The sequence below is a fragment of the Canis lupus genome, chromosome 17 (genome assembly GCF_011100685.1).
Source record: "Canis lupus familiaris isolate Mischka breed German Shepherd chromosome 17, alternate assembly UU_Cfam_GSD_1.0, whole genome shotgun sequence".
Classification (NCBI taxonomy): domain Eukaryota; kingdom Metazoa; phylum Chordata; class Mammalia; order Carnivora; family Canidae; genus Canis; species Canis lupus.
This window is the reverse complement of record NC_049238.1, coordinates 35,252,934-35,275,773: the sequence shown is the minus strand read 5'-3', so window position 1 is coordinate 35,275,773 and position 22,840 is coordinate 35,252,934. Positions and strand designations below refer to the sequence as shown.

General features: G+C 38.8%; 1 protein-coding gene and 1 pseudogene across 1 annotated transcript in view; both read left to right on the top strand.

Annotated features, from left to right (window-relative positions):
- The window catches only part of NPHP1 (nephrocystin 1), a 59,906-nt gene extending 38,020 nt beyond the window's left edge, over window positions 1–21,886 (top strand). Inside the window, 6 exon segments of the mRNA NM_001195841.1 lie at window positions 306–382; window positions 1,490–1,589; window positions 12,472–12,584; window positions 16,076–16,149; window positions 19,867–19,911; window positions 21,524–21,886. Coding sequence (NP_001182770.1) covers window positions 306–382; window positions 1,490–1,589; window positions 12,472–12,584; window positions 16,076–16,149; window positions 19,867–19,911; window positions 21,524–21,796 — 682 coding nt within the window. The 3' untranslated portion in view covers window positions 21,797–21,886.
- Window positions 7,293–8,323, top strand: LOC106559896 (annotated as a pseudogene).
- Window positions 21,887–22,840: the final 954 nt, after the last annotated feature.

Here is a 22,840-nt window from a genome sequence, read left to right as displayed (position 1 = left end):
GAAAAATACATTTAAAAATACATCATTAATGTGTTCATTAATGTAAATCATTAAAGTCAAAACACTTTGATGGCGTCAATTAATTTTTCCATTTTAATGGGGAACAATGTATTTTCTACAGTTCAAAGTTAAGAAGGAAACTTTATTTACTGAGATAATATCTCACAGAAGAATCAACAACTTTCATTCTCATTTAGCAATGAGACAAATAAAATGTCTGGAAATGTATCTGTGCTAAAAAATATTTCACTCCTGATTTCAGTGTTTCAAAATGGAAACACATGGTTTTTCCTATTCTTTTGTAGAACATATGAACTATTCTTGAATGGTGGCACCCCTTATGAAAAAGGTGTTGAAGTGGACCCTTCGGTATCCAGAAGAGGTATGGCTCTTAGGCATTGCTTTCTCTCCTTTCCTTAAAAAGTAAACAGAAGGGATCACTGGGTGGCGCAGCGGTTTGGCGCCTGCCTTTGGCCCAGGGCGCGATCCTGGAGGCCCGGGATCGAATCCCACATCGGGCTCCCGGTGCATGGAGCCTGCTTCTCCCTCTGCCTGTGTCTCTGCCTCTCTCTCTCTCTCTCTCTCTGTGACTGTCATAAATAAAAAAAATAAAAATAAAAAAATAAAAAAAAAAAGTAAACAGAATAAGCACCAGCAAAGAGAGCTATATGCTAATAAGCGTAACATTCTTCACTTGAATTCACATTTTTAAAAATAAGTCATTTGATAGTAAAATCCTAATCATTTTTACTAAGTGCTTATTTTCTTGGCAGCACACATGAGACTCTAATGTAGGAAATCAGAAAGCATGGGGTCTGTTCATTAATGCCTTCTTGAACACTGAACTGATACTTGTGACCGCCACAGAAATAATGAAATAGTCTAATTCCCAGGTTGCCTATTGCTAGACATTTCAAATTGTGAAATACACTCTGAGTTCCTTTACAAATATTGAGCATCTTTTAATATATTCATTGACCAGGCACTGTGCTAGATAGATAATGGGGAAATGGAGAGTAAGACAGATATATTCCTTGACTCATGGATCCATGAGCTCAGCTCCTGACAGATGTAGAACACATAGCATGCTGCTGCCCTAGCAATGCCAGTACCACCTTCTTGGAACAGGAAAGGGTTTGGGACCTGGGAAGCAATTGGTTATACCTGGAGTCAGTCATGCTTTTTTTTTTTTTAGGCATGCTTTTTAAACTGCTTTTCCCTTAATAATCTGGCAGCAATGCTGTCAAAGCATCTGATTTAGCAGCAGCTCGAGGGGCCAGTCAGGTATGCTTAGGGGGGGTCGGTAGGCTTTAATGCCATGCTTTATTTTTTTCTCAGCTCATTTAGGGTATGTGAGGTACCCCTGCTTTTCATACAATTATTATTTTTAACCAAAATCTTTGTTGTATTATAGAGAGCAGTTTATTTTATTATATTCACTGTCTCAAGCATTTCAAGTTTTGACATTTATTTTTGATTTTTTTTAAAGCATATGGGAGTGTTTTCCATCAGATGATGACAATGAGAAGGCAGCCTCAACTCCTAGTAAAGCTGAGATCTTTGAACAGGAGATCAAGAGACTTGCTGAGGTTGGTACCTGATTAACTTGAGGCTCTTCAATGTTTGTAGACTATCCCTGCTTTTGGCTTCTTCTCCTACTTGGTCATCTTTTGTCGGGTTTTTCCTCATTAATTCATCTGCCAAGGATCAGCAGGAAAATGGAATGATAGGAAAATTCAAATCAGCTTGTTCTTTTGTTCACTAGTTAGCTTGAGTAATACATTTGGTCAGAAATAGTAGAGAAACTTGGCTAAATCAGGCTTGCCATCCATGATCCTATTGTCCCAGAACTTTTTTTTTAATATTAGGTTAGTTGAGGTATAATTTACATGCAATAAAACTTACCTAGTTCTCTGGTTGACTTATTTTGCTTAGCATAATACCCTCTAGTTTCATTTTTTTTTGATGGCTAAGTAGCATTCTGTATGTATATGGAATATGTATATATGTATCACATCTTTATCCATTCATCTGTCAATGGACGTCTGGACTCTTTACACAGTTTGACTATTGCAGATAGTGCTGCTATAAACATTAGGGTTCAGGTGCCCCTTCAAATCAGCATTTTTGTATCCTTTGTATAATACCCAGTAGTACAATTGCTGGGTCTTAGGGCAGTTCTATTTTTAACTTTTTGAGGAACCTCCATACTGTTTTCCAGAGTGGCTGCACTGTTTGCATTTCCACCAACAATAAAAAGGGTTCTCCTTTCTCTGCATCCTCGCCAACATCTGTCATTTCCTGACTTTTTAATTTTAGCCATTCTGACCAGAGGTGGTTTTGATTTGTATTTCCCTGATGCCAAGTGATGTTGAGCTTTTTTCCTGAAACTGTTGGCCATTTGTATTCCCAGCAGCTTTGCCTTTTCCAGAATGTTCTACAAATAGAGTCATATAGTATGTAGTCTACTGAGTCTGGCTACCTTCACCCAGCATACTACTGCATTTGAGAGTCATCCATGCCATTGCATGTAGTAGAAGTTTGTTCTTTTTTGTTCTAGATAGTATTCCATTTGTTGGATATACCTTTTTTTTTTAAGATTTTATTTATTTATTCATAGAGATGCAGAGAGAGAGAGAGAGTAGCAGAGACACAGGCAGAGGGAGAAGCAGGCTCCATGCGGAGAGCCTGACGTGGGACTCGATCCAGGGTCTCCGGGATCATGCCCCGGGCTGCAGGCAGCGCTAAACCGCTGCGCCACTAGGGCTGCCCTGTTGGATATACCTTAATGTGTTTATCCATTCACTAACTGATGGACATCTGGGTTGTTTCTAAGTTGGGCAATTATGAATAAAGCCACTCTAAATATTTGCATATAAGTTTTTTATGGGTAGCTATGTGGCTTTATTTCTCAGAGGTATAAATACATAGGAGCAGGATTGCTGGGTAATCTGGTGTCTTTCTAATTTTATGAGAAACAGTTTTCTGAAATTGCTATAGCATTTTACACTCCCAGCAGCAATGTATGAAAGTTCCAGCTATTCATGTTCTTGGTATTGCCTGTTTTTTTTTTCTATTTTGGCTATTTTAATAAGTGAGTAATGGTATCTCATGGTGACTTTAATTTGCATTTTCTTCAGGAAGCTTTTTAAAACTTACTATACTTTTCAGTTAATTTTCTTCTATTGATTTACAGAGCTCTTTTTAGATTTTTTTTATTCCAGTATAATTAACATACAGTGTTATATTTTCTCAGGTGTACAATACAGTAGTTTAACAATTTCATACATTACTCAGTGCTCATCACACTGAGTGTACTCTTAATCCCTTCACCTATTTCAAGGAACTTTTACTCTAGTGGGTTCCCAGATCTATCACCTTCTAACTCAGTAATCTCTTGGACAAGTCATTTAACTATCTTTCTTAAGATACCAAAGGACCTATCAACCCCATGAAACTATAATGAGGTTTAATGAAAAGAAAGTATGTAAAACATCTAGATTATTTTTATAGTATATGGCACATAGTAAAACACAATACGTATTAGCTATAATTATTTACTATTATTATCATATGTATACATAAACGCAAATATAATTCTAGGTCCATGGTGCTATGTCATAAAATTTGTTTAAGTGAAGATGTGCTATGTAGCTAGTGATATCAGGAGGATTTGAAATAGTCTTTGAAGGATTGGAGACATGTACACATGTGAAGATGGGAAGCTATAGAGAAAAAGAACCTAGCACAGAGAGCACATGGTGGACAAGAGAGTGGAAAGGAGGAGCAGTGCCTAGAAACAGAAAACTGATGAAGCTGACCTGTTCCACCACGACCTGCTTCTTGCTTGCTCATTACCAAAAAACAGAGTAATAGGATGAAAACTTGGCATAGCCTCCTAAAATGTTGCTTTTCTTGTTCTGGATCATGCCCTTAGTTTAAATACTCCTCATTCTTATATCTGATACTTAAGTGTGTTTTATAATTCTAGTATTAACAGTTAAATCTTTCAATAGCCATTAATGATGTGTTCATGGGTATTACTCATTCTCTTGACTCTCCCCCCCACCCTGCCCCCAGATGTTTATAGCACTTATAAATTCCCTTTTTCACCAATCTCTCCTTGGAAAATTGTTATTTTTCAAGATTAAAAAAAAAAAAAGAAGAAGAAGCACAGTAGCAGTCTTTGTAAAAGAAAAGCCATAATCCTGTTTGGCTTCATTCTTCTGCTTCTTCAGCCTCCCACTCCTCATCTCATTGGTAAGCCTCCAGGAGTCCCCAAGTACTCCCAAGTGTGTCTTTCAAGCACAACTCTTAATAGTGTTGCTTTGGCCCCAGATACTGGTTCCAAGATACTTTTTACAATCTAGAGATCAGATATGACTGGGTGGTGCAGAGGTCAGGTAGGCAGGCCCATGCTTCCAAAGCAGTGAGTGTTGTGTATACTGGTTCTCAAAGAAGGGTCCTGAGTCTTTGCCCTCCAGACCCCAGGAACTGAGGTGTGCTTGTTTGATCACAGCATATACGAGGCACCGGAAAAATGTTTGCTAAAGAACTTCAAAGTAGGAATCTGCCTTTTAGTGTAAAAGTGTACTTCAGACGTCTGCTCTGCCTCCTGCTGTCCCTAAAGTTCCCTCACCTTGTCTTGGGGTGTGCTCTTCTCTCCTCCCAGAGCCCAGGGGGGGACCTGTCTTGAATTGCCACTCCACTTTGCATGACCCAGAAGTGTGTATGCCTGGTAGTGTCGAGTATGGACTGAGGCAACCCTCCAGTGCAGCCGAGGTTCAGGCTGGCTCTCACAGAGACCAGGCCATGGGCTCAGAGAATCCAGAGGCCCCATGCCTCAATGCAGAGCCCATGGGCTGTGGTGCGAGGGCTGTGCTGTAGGTCCACCAGCATGGGCACTTTTGGGTATCTCTGCCCTGAGCCTGAACACCCTGGAGTGTAGAGACTGAGGCAGGACTGATCCATCTCAGCCTCCTCTCCTCCCCTGACTGCCTCCTTCAGAAGTACATCCCACCTCTCTCCCCACCCTCCCTTGCTTAAGAACTTCACCTTTGTTTGGCCAGAATTCTCTGCTTGAAGGAGAAAGGACAGAGGCTTTTAACATTATGCCAAGGGACATACAACAATGTGTACAGACCCAAGGATGGGAAGCCCAGTGAGAGTTTGCCTTCCCACCCATTTTTACCCAGTGCCCGTGCTAGCTGGCTTCACACTGCCCTTTCACCAACCAGCAGTCTCACGTGTGTATGCCTTTGGATGTCTGAAGACCTGCAAAAATGCAAATTAATCCGTGTAGTGAAGACCTGCAAAAATGCAAATTAATCTGTGTAGACTTGTCTCCTTTTTTTTTTTAAGATTTATTTATTTGAGACAGAGAAAGAAAATGAGTTGGAGGGGAGGGATAGAGGGAGAAGGAGAAGCAAATTACCTGGTGAGCAAGGAGCCCAATGAGGGGCTGGATCCTGGGACCATGACCTGAACCCAAGGCAGGTGCTTAACTGACTGAGCCACCCAGGAGCCCCAGTTTGTCTCCTTTACTAAAGAAACAGCACCAGAACCCTGCCCATGGGACTTCTTTTGTGGAGACAGTTGTAATCATAGTGACCCTCTTGGCATGAGGCAAATAAGGGAACACATAGAATCCTTCAGTTTCACCGAGACTTGCCTTTCTAATTTTGGAGCTATTTTTCAATGGTTTTTTTGTTTTTGTTTTTGTTTTTGTTTTCTTACCTTGATATGATTTGGCCGAAGGCATGCTCTTAAGCCCCTGAAAGGCTCTGAATTTTGACGACTCTCAGTGTATTAGTTCAGCACAGATACCAAGAAATACTGATCTGTAGAAGTAGGCTGTGTGTATGTGTATAAATTTGCTATAAACTTGTTTATTTGTCTTTGCTTTTTTGATGTATCCTAGCTTGCTTTTTCTCTTTCACTTCCATTGTATTATTTCTAAAAATAAATGAGGTAATAGTGTTACTAGCCTGGGGCCCATGATTACATGATTCTGTTCATTGCACTTCTGCCATCAGAGTTTGCTGGTGTATCTGTGAGATCAGAAAGATGTATATTTTTACTTCTTCAGCATAGCCTATCTCAGTAGCTCAGAGCTTTCTGGTCTTCTTGAGTTTGGGAAAATCAGAAGATTTCCCTAAAGAAAACTAATAAAGTGCAGCTGTACTGCCTCATGTTATGGGGAAGTGCCAGAAGGAAAGGAGTGCCTACACTGTGGGAGGAACGAAGGCCTCTACCACAGGCTGGCAGTGATGCCAGCCAGATAGAGCAGGCGGGTCCATGAGAGGTGAGGAAAAAATGAAAGGAAGGTTACACCCCTTCCTCTAGCAAAATCAATGGCTGTTCTTCAGCATGAGACATGGTTTGGGCATGCAGCTGAAACACTGCCCAAATGAGCCATAGACCAGAGGACAGGATGTGGAACAAGCCTTAGGAATTGCAGCTGAACACCAAGAAGGTATGTGGCAGCATCAAGGCAGCTTACATGGTCCTCTGCAACCAGTCTTTGAAATCCAGATCAGACACAAGACTAGCATTGTAGCCAGATTAGAAAACAATAATTTCTAACTTTGTGTACCAAATGCCATATATGAATGGAAGAGAACCTGTCTTGCATTTTTGGATATTTCTAGAAATGCAGGAGTTGATTAGGAAGTGGTCAAGGATACTTACTAAATTCCATGAACCTACCCCTGGGGTATCCATTGCTCCTCCACCACCATAGGCATTACATTCATTCTATTTACTTCCAACAGGCTGGAAACCTGAACTCTACCTCTGTGACTAATGTTCCCTTCTAAAATACTTCTTCTAGAAATTAAAGTAAAGGATTAATTTACAAAAGTTAAAGTCTCTCGAGCCCCCCTGGGTGGCTCAGTGGTTTAGCGCTGCCTTCAGTCCAGGGTGTAATCCTGGAGACCCGGGATCGGGATCGAGTCCCTCATCGGGCTCCCTGCATGGAGCCTGCTTCTCCCTCTGCCTATGTCTCTGCCTCTCTCTGTCTCTCTCTGTGTCTCTCATGAATAAGTAAATAAAATCTTAAAAAAAAAAAAAAGTCTCTTTTTAAACTTTTGGTGGTTTTTCTTAGCCCAAAGATATTTGCCTCCTTGATAAAGGACATTGTTTGCAAGGTTTTCAAGATTTCCTATGTTTAGAAAATGTATATTTAAAATGATTCAAGAGCTCTCTCCTTGCGGATCCTGCGCCAGAGGAGATGCGCGCAGCTAACCCGGTCTCCTTCGCGCGACCCTTACAGCTGCTGGTCCCTGGGCACAATGGCAACTCTTAAGGAAAAACTGATTGCACCAGTTGCAGAAGAAGAGGCTGCAATCCCAAACAATAAGATCACTGTAGTGGGGTGTTGGACAAGTTGGTATGGCATGTGCCATTAGCATTCTGGGAAAGTCTCTGGCTGATGAACTTGCCCTTGTGGATGTTTTAGAAGATAAACTCAAAGGAGAAATGATGGATCTACAGCATGGGAGCTTATTTCTACAGACACCTAAAATTGTGGCAGATAAAGATTACTCTGTGACTGCCAATTCTAAGATTGTGGTGGTGACTGCAGGAGTCCTCCAGCAGGAGGGAGAGAGCCACCTCAATCTGATGCAAAGGAATGTTAATGTCTTCAAATTCATTATTCCTCAGATAGTCAAGTACAGTCCTGATTGTATCATAATTGTGGTTTCCAACCCAGTGGATATTCTTACATATGTTACCTGGAAACTAAGTAGACTACCCAAGTACCGTGTGATTGGAAGTGGGTGTAATCTGGATTCTGCTAGATTTCGCTATCTTATGGCTGAAAAACTTGGCATTCATCCCAGCAGCTGCCATGGATAGATTTTGGGAGAACATGGCGACTCAATTGTGGCTGTGTGGAGTGGAGTGAATGTGGCAGGTGTTTCTCTTCAGGAACTGAATCCAGAAATGGGAACAGACAACGACAGTGAAAATTGGAAGGAAGTGCAAGATGGTGGTTGAAAGTCATCAAGCTAAAAGGATATACCAACTGGGCTATTGGATTAAGTGTGGCTGATCTCATTGAATCCACGTTGAAAAATCTCTCCAGGATTCATCCAGTGTCAACAATGGTGAAGGGCATGTATGGTATTGAGAACGAAAGTCTTCCTGAGTCTTCCGTGTATTCTGAACACTCGGGGCTTAACCAGTGTGATCAATCAGAAGCTGAAGGATGATGAGGTTGCCCAGCGCAAGAAAAGTGCAGATAACTTGTGGGATATCCAGAAAGACCTAAAAGATCTGTGACTTCTGGCTTCTAGGCTGTAGAAATTTAAAACCATGATGTGATTAACTGTGAGCCTTTAGTTTTTCATCCATATACATGGATCACAGGTTTGCTTTTATCTTCCTAAATATGTGAATCTGGGCTCACAGAATCAAAGCCCATGCTTGGTTTAATGCTTGCAATATGAGCCTTGAACAAATAAAATCAACTACCGTAAAAAAATAAAAATAAAAAATAAAATGATTCAAGACATTTCCTTGAGTATCTTTTAACATTAGCTCTTATGCTCAATATATCCCAGTAGGCAGTAGGCACTTAGTGTGTGTCATGTGAGGATTTTAAAGCACCCACTTGTCATGTTTCAGATTATTATTTTTGAAATAATATTGAAATTTTATTTCTTTTTTTTTTAATTTTTATTTATTTATGATGGTCACAGAGAGAGAGAGAGAGGCAGAGACACAGGCAGAGGGAGAAGCAGGCTCCATGCACCAGGAGCCCGACATGGGACTCGATCCCAGGTCTCCAGGATCGCGCCCTGGGCCAAAGGCAGGCGCCAAACCACTGCGCCACCCAGGGATCCCTGAAATTTTACTTCTATTTTTATAAATATTTTCTCTTTGATGCTATTGTATATGAAATTGGTTTTAATTTCTTTTCAAACTGTTCATTGTTAATGTATAGAAACATGACTAATTTTTAAAAAATATTTCATTTATTTATTCATAAGAGACACACAGAGAGAGAGGGGCAGAGACACAGGCAGAGGGAAAAGCAGGCTCCTCGCAAGGAGCCCAATATGGGACTCGATCCCGAGACTCCAGGATCAAGCTCTGGACCGAAGGCAGGCGCTCAACCGCTGAGCCACCCAGGTGTCTCCGTGACTAATTTTTGTATGCTGATTTTATATCCTACAACTTTGTTGAATTAGTCTATTTAAACTGTTTTTTTGTGGAAGCTTTAGGGTTTTCTACATATAAGACCATGTTGTCTGTGAACAGAGATAAGTTTTCTTGTCTTTTCCAATTTGGATGCCTTTTGTTCCTTTCTCTTGCTTGGAGCTCTGGCTAGGACTTCTAGTACTATGTTGAACACAAATGGTGAAAACAGGCATCCTTGTCTTGTTTCTGATCTTAGAGAAAAAGGTTGTGGTCTTTCACCATTGAATATGATATTAGCTGTGGGATTTTCATATATGGTCTTTTTCATGTGGAAGTAGTTTTCTTCTATTCCTAGTAGTATTTCTTCTATTTCTGTTGAGTGTTTTTATTATGAAAAGGTATTGAATTTTGTCAAATTCTTTTTTTTTTTAAGATTTTATTTATTTATTCATGAGAGACAGGGAGAGAGGCAGAAAAGGATATACCAACTGGGCTATGGGAGCCCGATGTGGGACTTGATTCCAGGACTCTGGGATCACACCCTGAGCCAAAGGCAGACACTCAACCTGCTGAGCAATGCATGAATCCCTCAAATTCTTTTTCAGCATCAGTTGAGAAGATCCTATGAGGTTTTTTCCTTAATTCTGTTAATGCAGTATATCACATGGATTTTTCTAATGTTGAACCATCCTTGCATTCTAGGAATAAATCCCACTTGTTCATAGTGTATAAACCTTCTAATGTGCTGTGGAATTCTGTTTGACAGTTTCTGTTGAGGATTTTTGCATCAATATTCATCAGGGATATTGATCTGTAGTTTTGTGTGTCTTTGGCTTCAATAACAAGATAATGCTGGTCTTAGAGAATGATTGTGGAAGTAATCCTTCCTTTTCAATTTTATGGAAGAGTTTGAAAAGGATAGATATTAATTTTTTAGATATTTGATAGAATTTACCAGTGAAGCCATCTGGTCCTGGTGTTTTATTCATTGGAAAGTCTTTGATTATTGATTCAATCTCCTTACTAGTTATGTCTATTCAGATTTTCTATTTATTCCTGATTCAGCCTTGGTAGGTTGTGTGTTTCTAGGAATTTGTCCATTTCATCTAGATTATCCAACCTGTGGATATACAATTATTCATAGTTCTGTCTGCAATCCTTTTTGTATTTTTGTAAAATCAGTAGCAGCATCTCTCTTCATTTCTGATTTTATAACTTGAATCTTTTCTCTTTTCTCTTAGTCCTCTAGCTAACAGTATTGATTTTGTTGATCTTTGCAAAGAACCAACTCTTGCTTTCATTGATTTTATATGTTGTTTTCTGTTATTTTGCTCATCCCTGCTCTACTCTTTATTATTTCTTTCCTTTTGCTATATTTAGGTTCATTTGTTTTTTTTCTTTCCTAGTTCCTTAAGATTCAAAGTTAGGTGGTTGATTTGAGATCTTTCTTCTTTATTAATGTAAGCATTTATAGCTATAAACTATTCCTTAGCAGTGCTTTCACTGTATTCCATGAGTTTTGGTATGTTATGCTTTCATTTTACTTGTCTCCAGATATTTTCTAATTTTCCTTATGAGTTCCTCTTTGAGCCATTGATTGCTTAAGAGTGTGATGTTTAATCTCTACATATTTGTGAATTTTCTATTTTTTCTTCTGTTGATTTCTAATTTCATTCACTTGTGATCAAAAAATATGCTTTGTATGACTTTAGTCTTTTAAGTTATTAAGACTGGTGTTGTAGCCTAATATATGATCTATCCTGGAGAATATCCCATGCACACTTGAGAAAAATGTGTATTCTGCCATTAACTGAGTGAAGTGTTCTGTATATTTCTTTAGTTACAGTTAGTCTACAGTCTTCTATTACCTTATTTATTTTTTGTCTGGTTGTTCTTTATTAAAAGTGGTGTATTAGATTCTCCTACTATGATTGTAGATCTGTGTATTTCTCTCTTCAGTTTTGTTGATGTTTGCTTCATATACTTAGTATCTCTAATATTTGTTGTGTATGTTATAATCTTTATATCTTCTTGGTGCATTGACCCTTTTATCATTATATAATATCTTTCTTTGTCTTTTTAACACTTTTTTTAACTTAAAGTCTGTTTTGTCTGCTATTAAGATAGCCACCCCTGCTCTCTTTTGTTTACTATTTGCATGGAGTATCTTTGTCCTTTCATTTTCAACCCATGAGTGTCCATAGATCTAAAGTGAGTCTCTTGTAGATAGAATATAGTTAGATCCTATTTTTTCTGCTCATTCTGTATCTTTTGACTGGGAAGTTTAATCCTTTTATTTTTAAGGTAATCACTGATAGGGAATGTTTAGTACTGCCATTTTGTGATTTGTTTTCTGTACATCTTCTGGGGGACTTTTCTATGCCTCATTTCCTCCCTTAATGCCTGCCTTTTATTTTATTTTATTTTATTTTGTTTGATTAATTTTTTTGTAGTGGCACATTTTGATTCCTTTTTCATTTCCTTTCATTTGATTTTTTTAATTTTTTTGTTTGATTAATTTTTTTGTAGTGGCACATTTTGATTCCTTTTTCATTTCCTTTGTGTATATTCTATAGATTTTTTTCTTTGTGGTTATCATGGGGATTCCATATAACATCTTAAAGTTATAGGAACCTATTTTAAACTGATACAAACTTACCATCAATATTGAAATTTGTTTTTTGTTTTTTGAGCCCTTACTATAGACCAGACATTACATTAAGTACTTCACACTTACCTCAATTTAATCCTTTTAGTAAGTTTCTGAAACAGAGGTATTACTCTCTGCATTCTAAAATGAGGAAACCAAAACAAAAGGACAATAATTAACCCTAAGCCACATAGCTAGGAAGAAGCAAAGTCAGAATTCAGTCCAGGTCTGCCACACCCCTCCCACATTCCACCAGGCACCAAGGAACAGTCTGAACTCCTCGTGTGTCCTTTTTCATTCATCGCATCAGGAGGAATGGCTACAAGGCTTTGTCAAAACTGGTAGCTGACTAATCCCCTTCTTCCCCAAACATGTAATTGGTGACTTTCCTTCTTTACTTAACATATAACATGGGTGAATGCCCTAAAATGGAAACACAAGAATGGCAAAACAGAGTTCAGATTTGAAAGTGTACACATAGAAATAGTAGTTTTCTGAGGCTTACTGTAGGCAACTTATAGTGGGAATTTTCTTTAAAACTGTTAAAACTTTTTTCCAATAATGAAGCAAAACTTGGAACTGTTCATTAAAGTAGTAAGTATATATTTAAAAAAACACTGTAGGTGAGATTGTAGGGAATTGTTTAATGAATACATATTTTTCTTCTTTAACAGTTTACTGCCAGAAACATTAATTGGAAGTATGTGTACCATTCATTTGTTGATATTTTATCGCCAAATTCTTGGAGATGTACTCCTGAAAGACAGGACGAGCATGCAAAGTGCTGGTAAGAGTCTTTGCAATTTCCTTATATATAGTAATGCATCATGCTTTGAGTAAATGTAACCTACGCCAGCCTTTATCTTCTGCTTCTGAAGGTAACATTTGGAATAAAATATTTATTTTTTGGAATAAAATATTTAGAATAGCATCAGTGTCAATAAATTACCTTGAGGGACGCCTGGGTGGCTCAGCAGTTGAGCGTCTGCCTTTGACTCAGGTTGTGGTCCTGGAGTCCCAGGATTGAGTCCCACATGAGCCTGCTTCTCCCTCTACCTATGACTCTGCCTCTTTCTCTATGTCTTTCATGAATAAATAAATAAAATATTTTAAAGTAAATAAATAAACTACCTCGTTGCACAGTATTGTACCCCATTGTACACCTGTATATATCCTGTGTGAGCTCAGTATATATTCAGTTCTTTACAATATGCATATTTTTACATTACAAATTATGGAGATTCGAGATCCTAAAACTCAGACATAATCATATTTCCCCTCGGTGTCTTGAATAATATGTTTATACCACATGTTTGGTATGTACATCATCTTTTTGGGAAGAGACCAAAATCACCCAAAATAACTGATTCTTAATGTGTGAAGTTAAATGTCAACAGATTAGTTAAAATTAAATACAGATAAAAGGTACTCCAGTGTTCTATTTTTATTCTTGTAACTTCTTTGTAAGCTTGAAACTTTTTCCAAGTAAATTGTTAAAAAATAATTTTAAAAAATCAATGAGTTATCACACATGATTAAACTTGCAAAGAGATATAAATATGTTATAAGAATTGCCTTTAGGGGTGCCTGGGTAGCTCAATAGGTTAAGCATCCAACTCTTGCATTCAGGTCAGGTCATGATCTCAGGGTCCTAAGATTGAGCCCCATGTTGGGCTCTGTGCTCAGCATGGAGTCTGCTTGTCCTTTTCCCTCTGCTTTTCCCTTCTCCCCTACCCTCTGTAATAAATAACTAAAATCTTAAAAAAAAAAATTACCTCTAAAAATAGTTTAATTTTAATGAATAGTCTTTGAATTCAGTAAATTAGAAAGCAGATATGTATAGAGTGCTTCCTATATGCCAAGCATGTAGTAGGCGGTTGTAACAGATACATCCTCACCCTGGTGGCGTGACAGACTTCAAACACAAGATTATATAAATAATCCTTTTCAACCTTATAAAATAAGTATTTTAAAGGAAGAAAGCCAACATGAACATACACTAGGAAGACCTGAGGGAAGTCTCTAGGCAAGTAATATTTAAGATAAGACCTGAGAGAGGAGTTTAAGATATGGAGGAAGAGCCTATCTGAGCAGAGCCAGTGTATCTGAAGACCCAAGGCAAAACAACCCAAGTATGTTGGAGGGATTACAGTTGAAAGCAGGCCAGTGTGGCTGAAACAGAGTGAGTAGGACCAAGAGCCCTATGATGGCTTAGCAATTGTGGACAAGTAGAGTTCATGGTTAGACAGGAGTCCTTTCCCAGGACTTAAGAGAGAGAAATGGAACTCTACAACAGGGAGGTACCACCATTTCTCAAGGAACAATTATTACTCCAAGGGAAGGACACTTTGAACTTCTTCATCATCGCTTGCCTTTGAATTTATTTTAGTAACTCGAAAGAAACTTCATGAATGATAAGACTTATTAGAGGGTTATTAGCTTTCCTGTTGGGAAGGAGGTTACTCAGAACCAATTTCATCATTTGAATCTGACCATCAGAATAACCCTGATAAGACCTAGAGGAACGATTTTTCTCTACTGAGGATGCAAGGTAGCAAAATATATTGCCCATGTCATTTTAAGAGTGTCCTTTCTGGTGTGCTTCTTTGCAAAGGTGTTTCATTTGCCATTATTTATTGTGAAATATCAGTATTCTCCTACACAGTATTTAGGACTATGGCTAGAATCCTCAACTCCTGATTCCTTTCATTTTCATCCACCACCATCCATTGACCCCAAACACCAGTTTCGGGGTCCTTTCTGACTCCAGGACTGGAGTCAGTTCCTGAGCAGCTTGCACCGTGTCTCCTGTCCCCCAGCACTTACTAGTTCCAGCTCAGCAGGAATTCTAGTATATTTGATATTCAGTGTTATATTAGTTTCAGGTGTACATATAGTGATTCAACAATTTTATACATTACTCAGTCCTCTTCACGATAAGTGTACTTTTCATCCCCTTCATCTATTTCACCCATCCCCCACGCACCTCCTCTCTGATAAGTATCAATTTGTTCTCTATGGTTAAGAGTCTGTTTCTCATTTTGTCTCTTTTTCTTTGTTTGTTTGTTTCTTAAATTCCACATATGATTGAAATCATATGTGATTTGTCTTTCTCTGAATTATTTTGCTTAGCATTTTACCTTCTAGATCCATCCATGTTATTGCAGATGGCAAGATTTCCTTCTTTTTATGGCTGAATAATAGTCCTCTGTGTATGTGTGTGTGTGTATCTCTTCTTTATCTGTTCATCAGTCTGTGGATACTGGGCTGCTTCCATAATTTGGCTATTGTGAATGATGCTGCAATAAATATGGAGGCACATACATCTTTTCAGATTCTTTGGGTAAATACCCAGTAGGGGAATTGCTGGATCATATGATAATTCCATTTTTAATTTTTTGAAGAACCTCCATGCTGTTTTCCACATTGTCTGTGTCAATTTGAATTCCCACCAACAGTGCATGGGGGTTCCATTTTCTCCACATCCTTGCCAGTACTTATTTCTTGTGCTTTTTATTTTAGCCATTGTGACAGGTATGAGGTGTTATCTCATTGTGGTTTGTGTTTCTTTTTTATTAGAGAGAGAGATAGTGCAGGGGCAGGGAGGGGCGGAGGGAGGAGAGAGAATCTTAAGCAGACTTTACACTCAGCTCAGAGCCCAATGCAGGGCTCAATCTCATGATCCTGAGATCATGATCTAGGCTGAAATCAAGAGTTGGATACTTAACCAACTGAGCCACTCAGGTGCTCCTGTCATTGTAGTTTTGATTTGTATGTCCCTGATGATTAGTTATATTGAGCATCTTTTCATGTGTCTGTTGACACATGTATGTCTTCTTTGGAGAAATGTCTGTTTATGTCTTTTGCCCATTTTTTAATTGGAGTATTTGGTTTTTTGGTGTTGAGTTGTACTTCTCTAGTTACTTTTACCATACTTCAGTTATGTCATAAGGAGGAAAGAGAGGTTGGAAAACAGCAAAGAAAGGAGAACAAAATTTTCTAGTTTTATTCTGTTCAGAGCCACTTTACTTTCACCCTAAAAGCTCTGTCTACTTGGTATAAGACTCATTTCATAACTCCCTGGAGTATGAGTTTAGGGGTGGATGGAGATTGAGCAGACAGTTTTGAGCCCTCCTAGAAGTTAAAATGTATAGAATGTGTTATCAACAAATTATGTAGCATAATAATTTTTGTCTGAATGAATGTTTTTATGTCTGTTGCAGTCAAATACATTGGATGAAGTTTATATAAAATCCTTTTTGTTCTTTTGTATTTCAGATTTAATTAGTAACCCAGTGTTGGCCACCTTCCCCAAGCTCTTGGAGCAGCCTGACATGATGGATGCACTCAGGGTGGGTAGCACACATCATGATAGAAACCTATGGGTTCTGAAAACAATTGAACATACCATGTTAGTGAGTTCTGACACCTGCTCTACCGTTGGTTTGATTGTTTTTCCAATTTGGACAGTGTCTCCCAACCCCTGTACATTGTCTAGTTAACTTGCTCTCATCCTTTCTTCCTTAGTATGAATACTATTTCCCAGGGCTGCTTCCCCTGACCCAATAAGCAGATGGAGTACCTGCTATGTACGCTATTGCAATCTCTTTCCTATTCTTTATTCCTTGACTTAAGATGGCCACTGATTGTATCCTAAGCAAAAATCCAAAATGGTTTGTTAGATAAATAGACTGACCTTTCAGAGGAGAATCAGGGTACATATATCATTTTTTAAAATTTTATTTATTTATTCATGAGAGACACAGAGAAAGAGTGAGAGAAAGACTGAGAGAGAGAGAGAGAGAGAGGCAGAGACACAGGCAGAGGGAGAAGCAGGCTCCATGCAGGGATCCCGATGCAGGACTCAATCCTGTGACTCCAGGATCATGCCCTGGGCCGAAGGCAGGCGCTAAACCACTGAGCCACCCAGGTGTCCCTATCAGTTTTGTTTTAATTCAACATATACTGTCTGCTTATATGAAATTGCAACTGGGTATTAGTTTGAACCCTATAAAATCTCTAATTTTTAGCCATTTTGTGACTTTCAAAAATGTCAGTTTCATAAAGTTTAGCTTAATATATCAGCCAACAAATATTACGAGTCCATTATGGCTTCAAGGCAGTACCCTGATAACATGGTAAGTGCCACTGGGGATGTATAATCCAGGACCTTGAATATTTAAAGAGGGCAGCAAATGAGGATAAGTGTTTTTCACAAGAGGTTCTTGGTGAGAAAGACCTAATAAAAAGTTGGGGCCAAATCAAATTTTGATGTGCTGAGATGAAAGGGAGGACATTACAGGTAGAAGGATCACCATGAACCGATGTTTTGAAGCAGAAAGGAATAGCGAGTAATAGAAGAGCAAAGGATCCACTTTGGCGTGTAGAACGTCATATGCAGATGGGCAGAGTTGATCTGATTCTCACATTGCCAGTGAAGAGTATATGGTAGGTGGTGGGTAAATCTGTACAGGGTTCTGCTTTAGGAAAGCTCCTGACACACAGGTAGAAAAGTACATGTGCAGAAGGAAGGTGAGCTATGCTAGGAGGTGATTCCTATCTATAAGGATAGAGGTCCAGTGGGCCTGACAGAAATGGAAGGAGGAAGTAATCACCTACAAAGATTTTTATTAGACTTGAAAGCTGATTTCATGTAATGGTTTGGCCAGGTCTGGGGTGTCAATGAAGTAACAATGAAGTTTTCTGCAAAAAAGACTTAATGGAATATGATTATCCATAATTTCAGAAAAGTTCATATGGCACTCACATTAGATAATGCAGAATTTTTCTTTTTTCCCCTATAAAGTCACTAGTATCATGTTTATTCATTATACAGAACACAGGTCCATTGATTCATTAGACAAATAGTTTACGAGACCTCACTGTGGCTAAGGCACTGTGTAGGGCACTGGCATATTTCTCTAGGTGTGTAGCAGTCATAGAGTCTGGGCATTGGAGTTAGGACAGAACCTTATGGCTAACCTAGTTTAAATTCCACATTTACTGATGAGCAGATAGCCCAGAGAAGTGCACTGCAGGTCTGCTCTGGGTACGTCTAGATATGCCACAGGCTCAAGAAAAGGCATGTAAAAAAAAAAAAAAAAGAAAGAAAAGAAAAGAAAAGGCATGTAGATAAAGTTGATCATATACATTATTAAAGTGAAAAAAAATTTGAGTTGTAGTTAAGTGTATTTAAATATATATATTTACATTTATATATCTGCCTGTAAAAATAACTGGAAGAATATACTCTAGAAAGATAATACATAGGATTACCTCTGGATCATGAGTTATTTTGTTTACCTGTATTCTCTTAACTTTTCCAAAATTAATTATTTGTACAATAAATAATAAAAATAAAAAAGAGTGCTTTATTTGTACTCTTGAGCCTTCTTTCATGGCATACCGTGTTACTTAGGTTAAGCCAGCCTGGGCAGTGGTAGCTAATACAGGTTGATTTCTCCCTCATGGTGCCTACCCAGCATGGATCAATGTAAGACTCTGCTCCATAGTCACCCAAGGACGCAGGCTGGTGGAGGTTCCACTTTCTTACAGCATCATCTGGAACAAGTGGCTTCCTCTGTTGCCAGTTGCATCTGCAGGAAAAGAGAGAATAGAGGATTGTCCTTGGGCTTTCCACTGCCTTTGCCCTAAAGTGGCATAAGCCATTTCTACTCACGTTTCAATGACCAGAACCAGTCACATGGCCCCACTTAACTTCAAGGGAGCTGGGAGATGGAGTCTTCTGTTTGCTCCAGAAGGAAGAAAGAAACGGATCTTAGTGTATAGTAGTGAACCCCCCCCCCCGACACACACACACACACACACACACACACACACTGTTCGCCACTGAGTCACCTATAGTAATAGGTGAGACACCTTACTGCTTGCTGGTAGCTCAGTGAAAAATGAAGTGGGACCTTGACACAACTAAGAAACAATAGACAAATTTTACTCAATGTTAAGTCTAACGTTGCTAACTGATAGTTATGTGAAGCCAGGTACCTTTTAAAGTTTATATCATGAAGTATGTGAGCCTCCTAGCATCAACTTAGCTAAGTTTAGTTTGTTGGTAGTGTTTTAATAATAATAGCACCTGACCTGTTTAGTAAAGCACCCTGCCTCTCTAAGGGTCCTCTTCAAACTCTCCAGGACCCACAGGTACAGCAGTCAATAGGGTAGTGGACCACAGTCTCATCAGGTAGTTCTTTCATGGTAATAACTGACCATTCATCGAAACAGATTATGGTAAATATGACCGTCCAAGACATGGCTCATTAGAGGAACAGCCTGTAGTCTCTCAATAGGAAACTTCTCCTTCATTTCATGGAGAATCTTGTTCTTGGTGCCATATGTCATATTCACCCCCAGGCCTCCCGACTGAGACAAGAGCTGATGCTTTCATGGAATCCATGAAATCAGGCACAACAGGAGAATACCCACAACTGGGCACCAAATGGAGGCCTAGAGGAAGCAACTGGGAGAATGGGCACATCCCTCCTTGCTCATAGTTTGCTCAGAACTGATGCTGAAAAAGTCTTCAGTTCGTATTTCTGTGGGATTAATTGGACTTTGGGAGGTTTTTTTTATTTCTTTAAAGAAGCTTGTGTGAAGCTTTGTGGACAGATGGGGATATTTACTTGCAAAGCTATACTTCCTTTTATCTCCCTCTGACCCCTGTCATCATCATGGCAGACAGAATTGCAAAGAAGTATGGTATTTGGTAGAGTTCTCTATGTTCATTATCATCTGACTTTAAAACCTTAATGGTATTTTACTGTTCAGGTGCAATGTTTATGCATTTTGCAAGGATGTGTTAGTGTTTCACTGATTCTGTTCTTAAATTAGTTTCGACTTCTAAGAATCATGATGCTTCTAAGGCAACTTTCATGGCCCATTTGGTCTGGTTCTGGGTTGTTAGCACTTGGTACCTATAGATTCACTTATATATGTAGGGCCTGTACAGGTTTTTTAGCCCTATCCATACGTTAAATTACCATGAAGTCACAGAAGTGTGGCAAAGGCTTGTGAATACTAGGATTAATATAACATATTGATTTGCTTTTTAGAGTTCCTGGGCTGAGAAAGAAAGCACATTAAAAAGATCAGAGAAGGTAATGCAGTTTTCCACACTGAACTGAATGTTTGCAGAGCTCATGGCTTGCTTACACATGCTAATAATGCCTCTGTCTTAGCCAAAGTAGCTATAGTCCTAGTCTCTCTTAACCAGTTAAACTGTGTCATCGTGGTTGCGAAGACATGTTCCAAAAAGGGTATGGTTGAGTGATTTCCAATGTGAAAAGAAATAATTGATCAAAATAATCGTTTCAGATCACTGAATGTTATTTGAGGAGAAGTTTCTAAACAAAGTCTCCAGTTGGCTATCAAATTTCTCTTACTTTAAAAAAAGGTTCCTCTAGCTCTCAAAGTCCATATCATTTAAGGAGAAGGAAAAAGAAAATTGGCCTAACCAGTCTAATACATTGAAAAAATGCATGGCTCATGCTTACATTACCATGGACGCTTGGTGATTACCAAACAGCTTGTATTAATCAGTGAGTAATGGCTTCACTGCTCTAATCCAAGGTTGACAAACTTCTCGTGTGAAGAGCCACATAGAAAATTTTTTTGGATTTGTAGGCAGTAAGGTCTCTAGTACAATACTCCACTCTGCCAGTGTAGTCCAAAATCAGCTGCAGACTTCTGTAAACTCTGAGCATGGCTGAATTTTTGTAAAACTTTATTTATAAAAATAGGTAGTAGGCCACATTTGACTCATGGTCCATGGTTTTTGGATTTCAAGTCTAAAGTGTTAATTAACTACAAGGAACATAGGAGAACAAACCAAAACTCCTAAAAATTTTAAGAAACATAAACTGTATTATAAATAATATATGTGTATATACAAACACGCAGACACAGACACTATATGTTGTAAAAGTGTGTTGTAACCTTATTTGAGCTTCCATTTGACCAGTACTGTTTACACTTGACCTTTGCTAAAACTGGCAGGTGTACTGCTTTTCTAGGACAGCAGTGAACAACGTGCTGGGTCTCAGGCCTGTAGAAATTGCCCCCCCCCCCCCACATGGTTGCTTGGACGGGTGGTATCTATGTGTAGATCTGCTGTGTATAAATATCTCTACCTTCAGACTGCTGTGCTCCCCAGCCTGTCAGTGTCAGGGGTTGACTGGTTGTGTCCATACTGCAGTACCCTTGTTATCTGGAGAGGGTCTGCACACTTTTACTCCTAGGATCTCCTCTGGATTTCATGCCACCCTTCTCCTATAATAACTTGACATTGTCTCTGATAGGCTGTAATCTAATTAAGTGGATACAGCTGACTTCATATTGTGTTTTAGTTATGTTTACCTGGAACCACACCCTTGTCACCAGAATTAGATTTCAGCACCCCAATGTCCTTGATGGAATGTGTGAGATGCCCTCAGGGAAGCTCAGGAGACATGCTAGTCTTGAGTCTCTCCCAGACTCTCAAGGAGAACAGCTCTTCTCTCCTCCAAGGTGACTCTTGCTTGCATCCACTTCAGAGAATTCTGTTTCCTGACTGAGTAGCTGGTTCAGAGTCAGTTACTTGCCAGACATTAATGACACCCTCCATCCCTCCCCTTAGATAAACTTTAGTTTACAGAGTTAATAGAATTTAACACTTAAAAGCTAATGATGTCGTTTATTTCACACTCATTTGTGTTGGTGGTGTTTTCCCAGAGAGACAAAGAGTTCCTGAAGGCCATGTTTCTCCTGGTTTACCACGACTGTGTGGTCCCTCTTCTGCATTCCACACTCCTGCCCCCATTCAGGTGGGCAGAAGAAGAGACAGAGGCTGCCCGGTGGAAAGTAATTGCTGACTTCCTTAAGCAAAACCAAGAAAATGGGGGTGCCCTCCAAGCTCTGCTGTCACCAGATGGAGTCCATGAACCTTTTGACATTTCAGAGCAGACCTATGACTTGTTGGGTGAAATAAGAAAGAATGTAGCCTGAAGTGGTGGTCTTTGACCCTCAAGCTTCCCACTGAATCTGATGGACCCTCCTTGATGACCTGAATAAAATGACAGAACCAAAGTAACTGTCACATTATCATTTAGGCTTTATTCTTTTTTGTACAGACTACATTCTATGAGAAATACCTACTTGATAATTTGAATATGTGTTAATACAATAAAATACATTTGATAAGGAATAGTGTTATTGAAATTTAGGGAAATTTTTTTTTCAAAACCAACTAACTTATATTTAAGTTGACTATCCATAGATTCATATAAAAGCAAGATTTTTATCAAAGCTAAATTTGCAATTATTCAGGCAAGTGAAAATACAAATAAACTATTGGGATGACATCAAAATGAAAAGCTTCTACACATTGGAGGAAACAAACTAAAAGGCAGCCTATTGAATGGGAGACAATATTTGCAAATGACATAAAGGGTTAATATCCAAAACATATAAAGAATTGATATAACTCAATACCCAAAAAACAAATAATCCAGTTCAAAAGTGAGCAGAAGACATGAATAGACATTTCTCCAAAGAAGATATACAGATGGTCAACAGACACATGAAAAGATGCTCAGCATCACTCATCATCAGGGAAAGGCAAATCAAAATGCAATGAGATATCACCTTATATCCATCAGAATGGCTACAATCAAAAACACAAGAAACAAGTGTTGGTGAGGATGTGGAGAAAGGGGAACCCTTGTGGACTATTGGTAGGAGTGCAAACTGGTACAGCCACTGTGGAAAACAGTATGGAGTTTCCTCAAAAAATTAAAAATAGAACTACCCTATAATTCAGTAATTTCACTACTGGGTATTTAACCCCAAAATACAAAAACTAATCCAAAGGGATATTTATACCTCTGTTTATAGCAACATTATTCACAATAGCTAAACTATGGAAGCAGCCCAAGTGTCCATCAATAGATGAGTGGATAAAGAAGATGTGGTATATATACAATGGAATATTTTTCAGCCATTGAAAAAATGAAATCTTGCCATTTGCAACAACATGGGTGGAACTAGAGA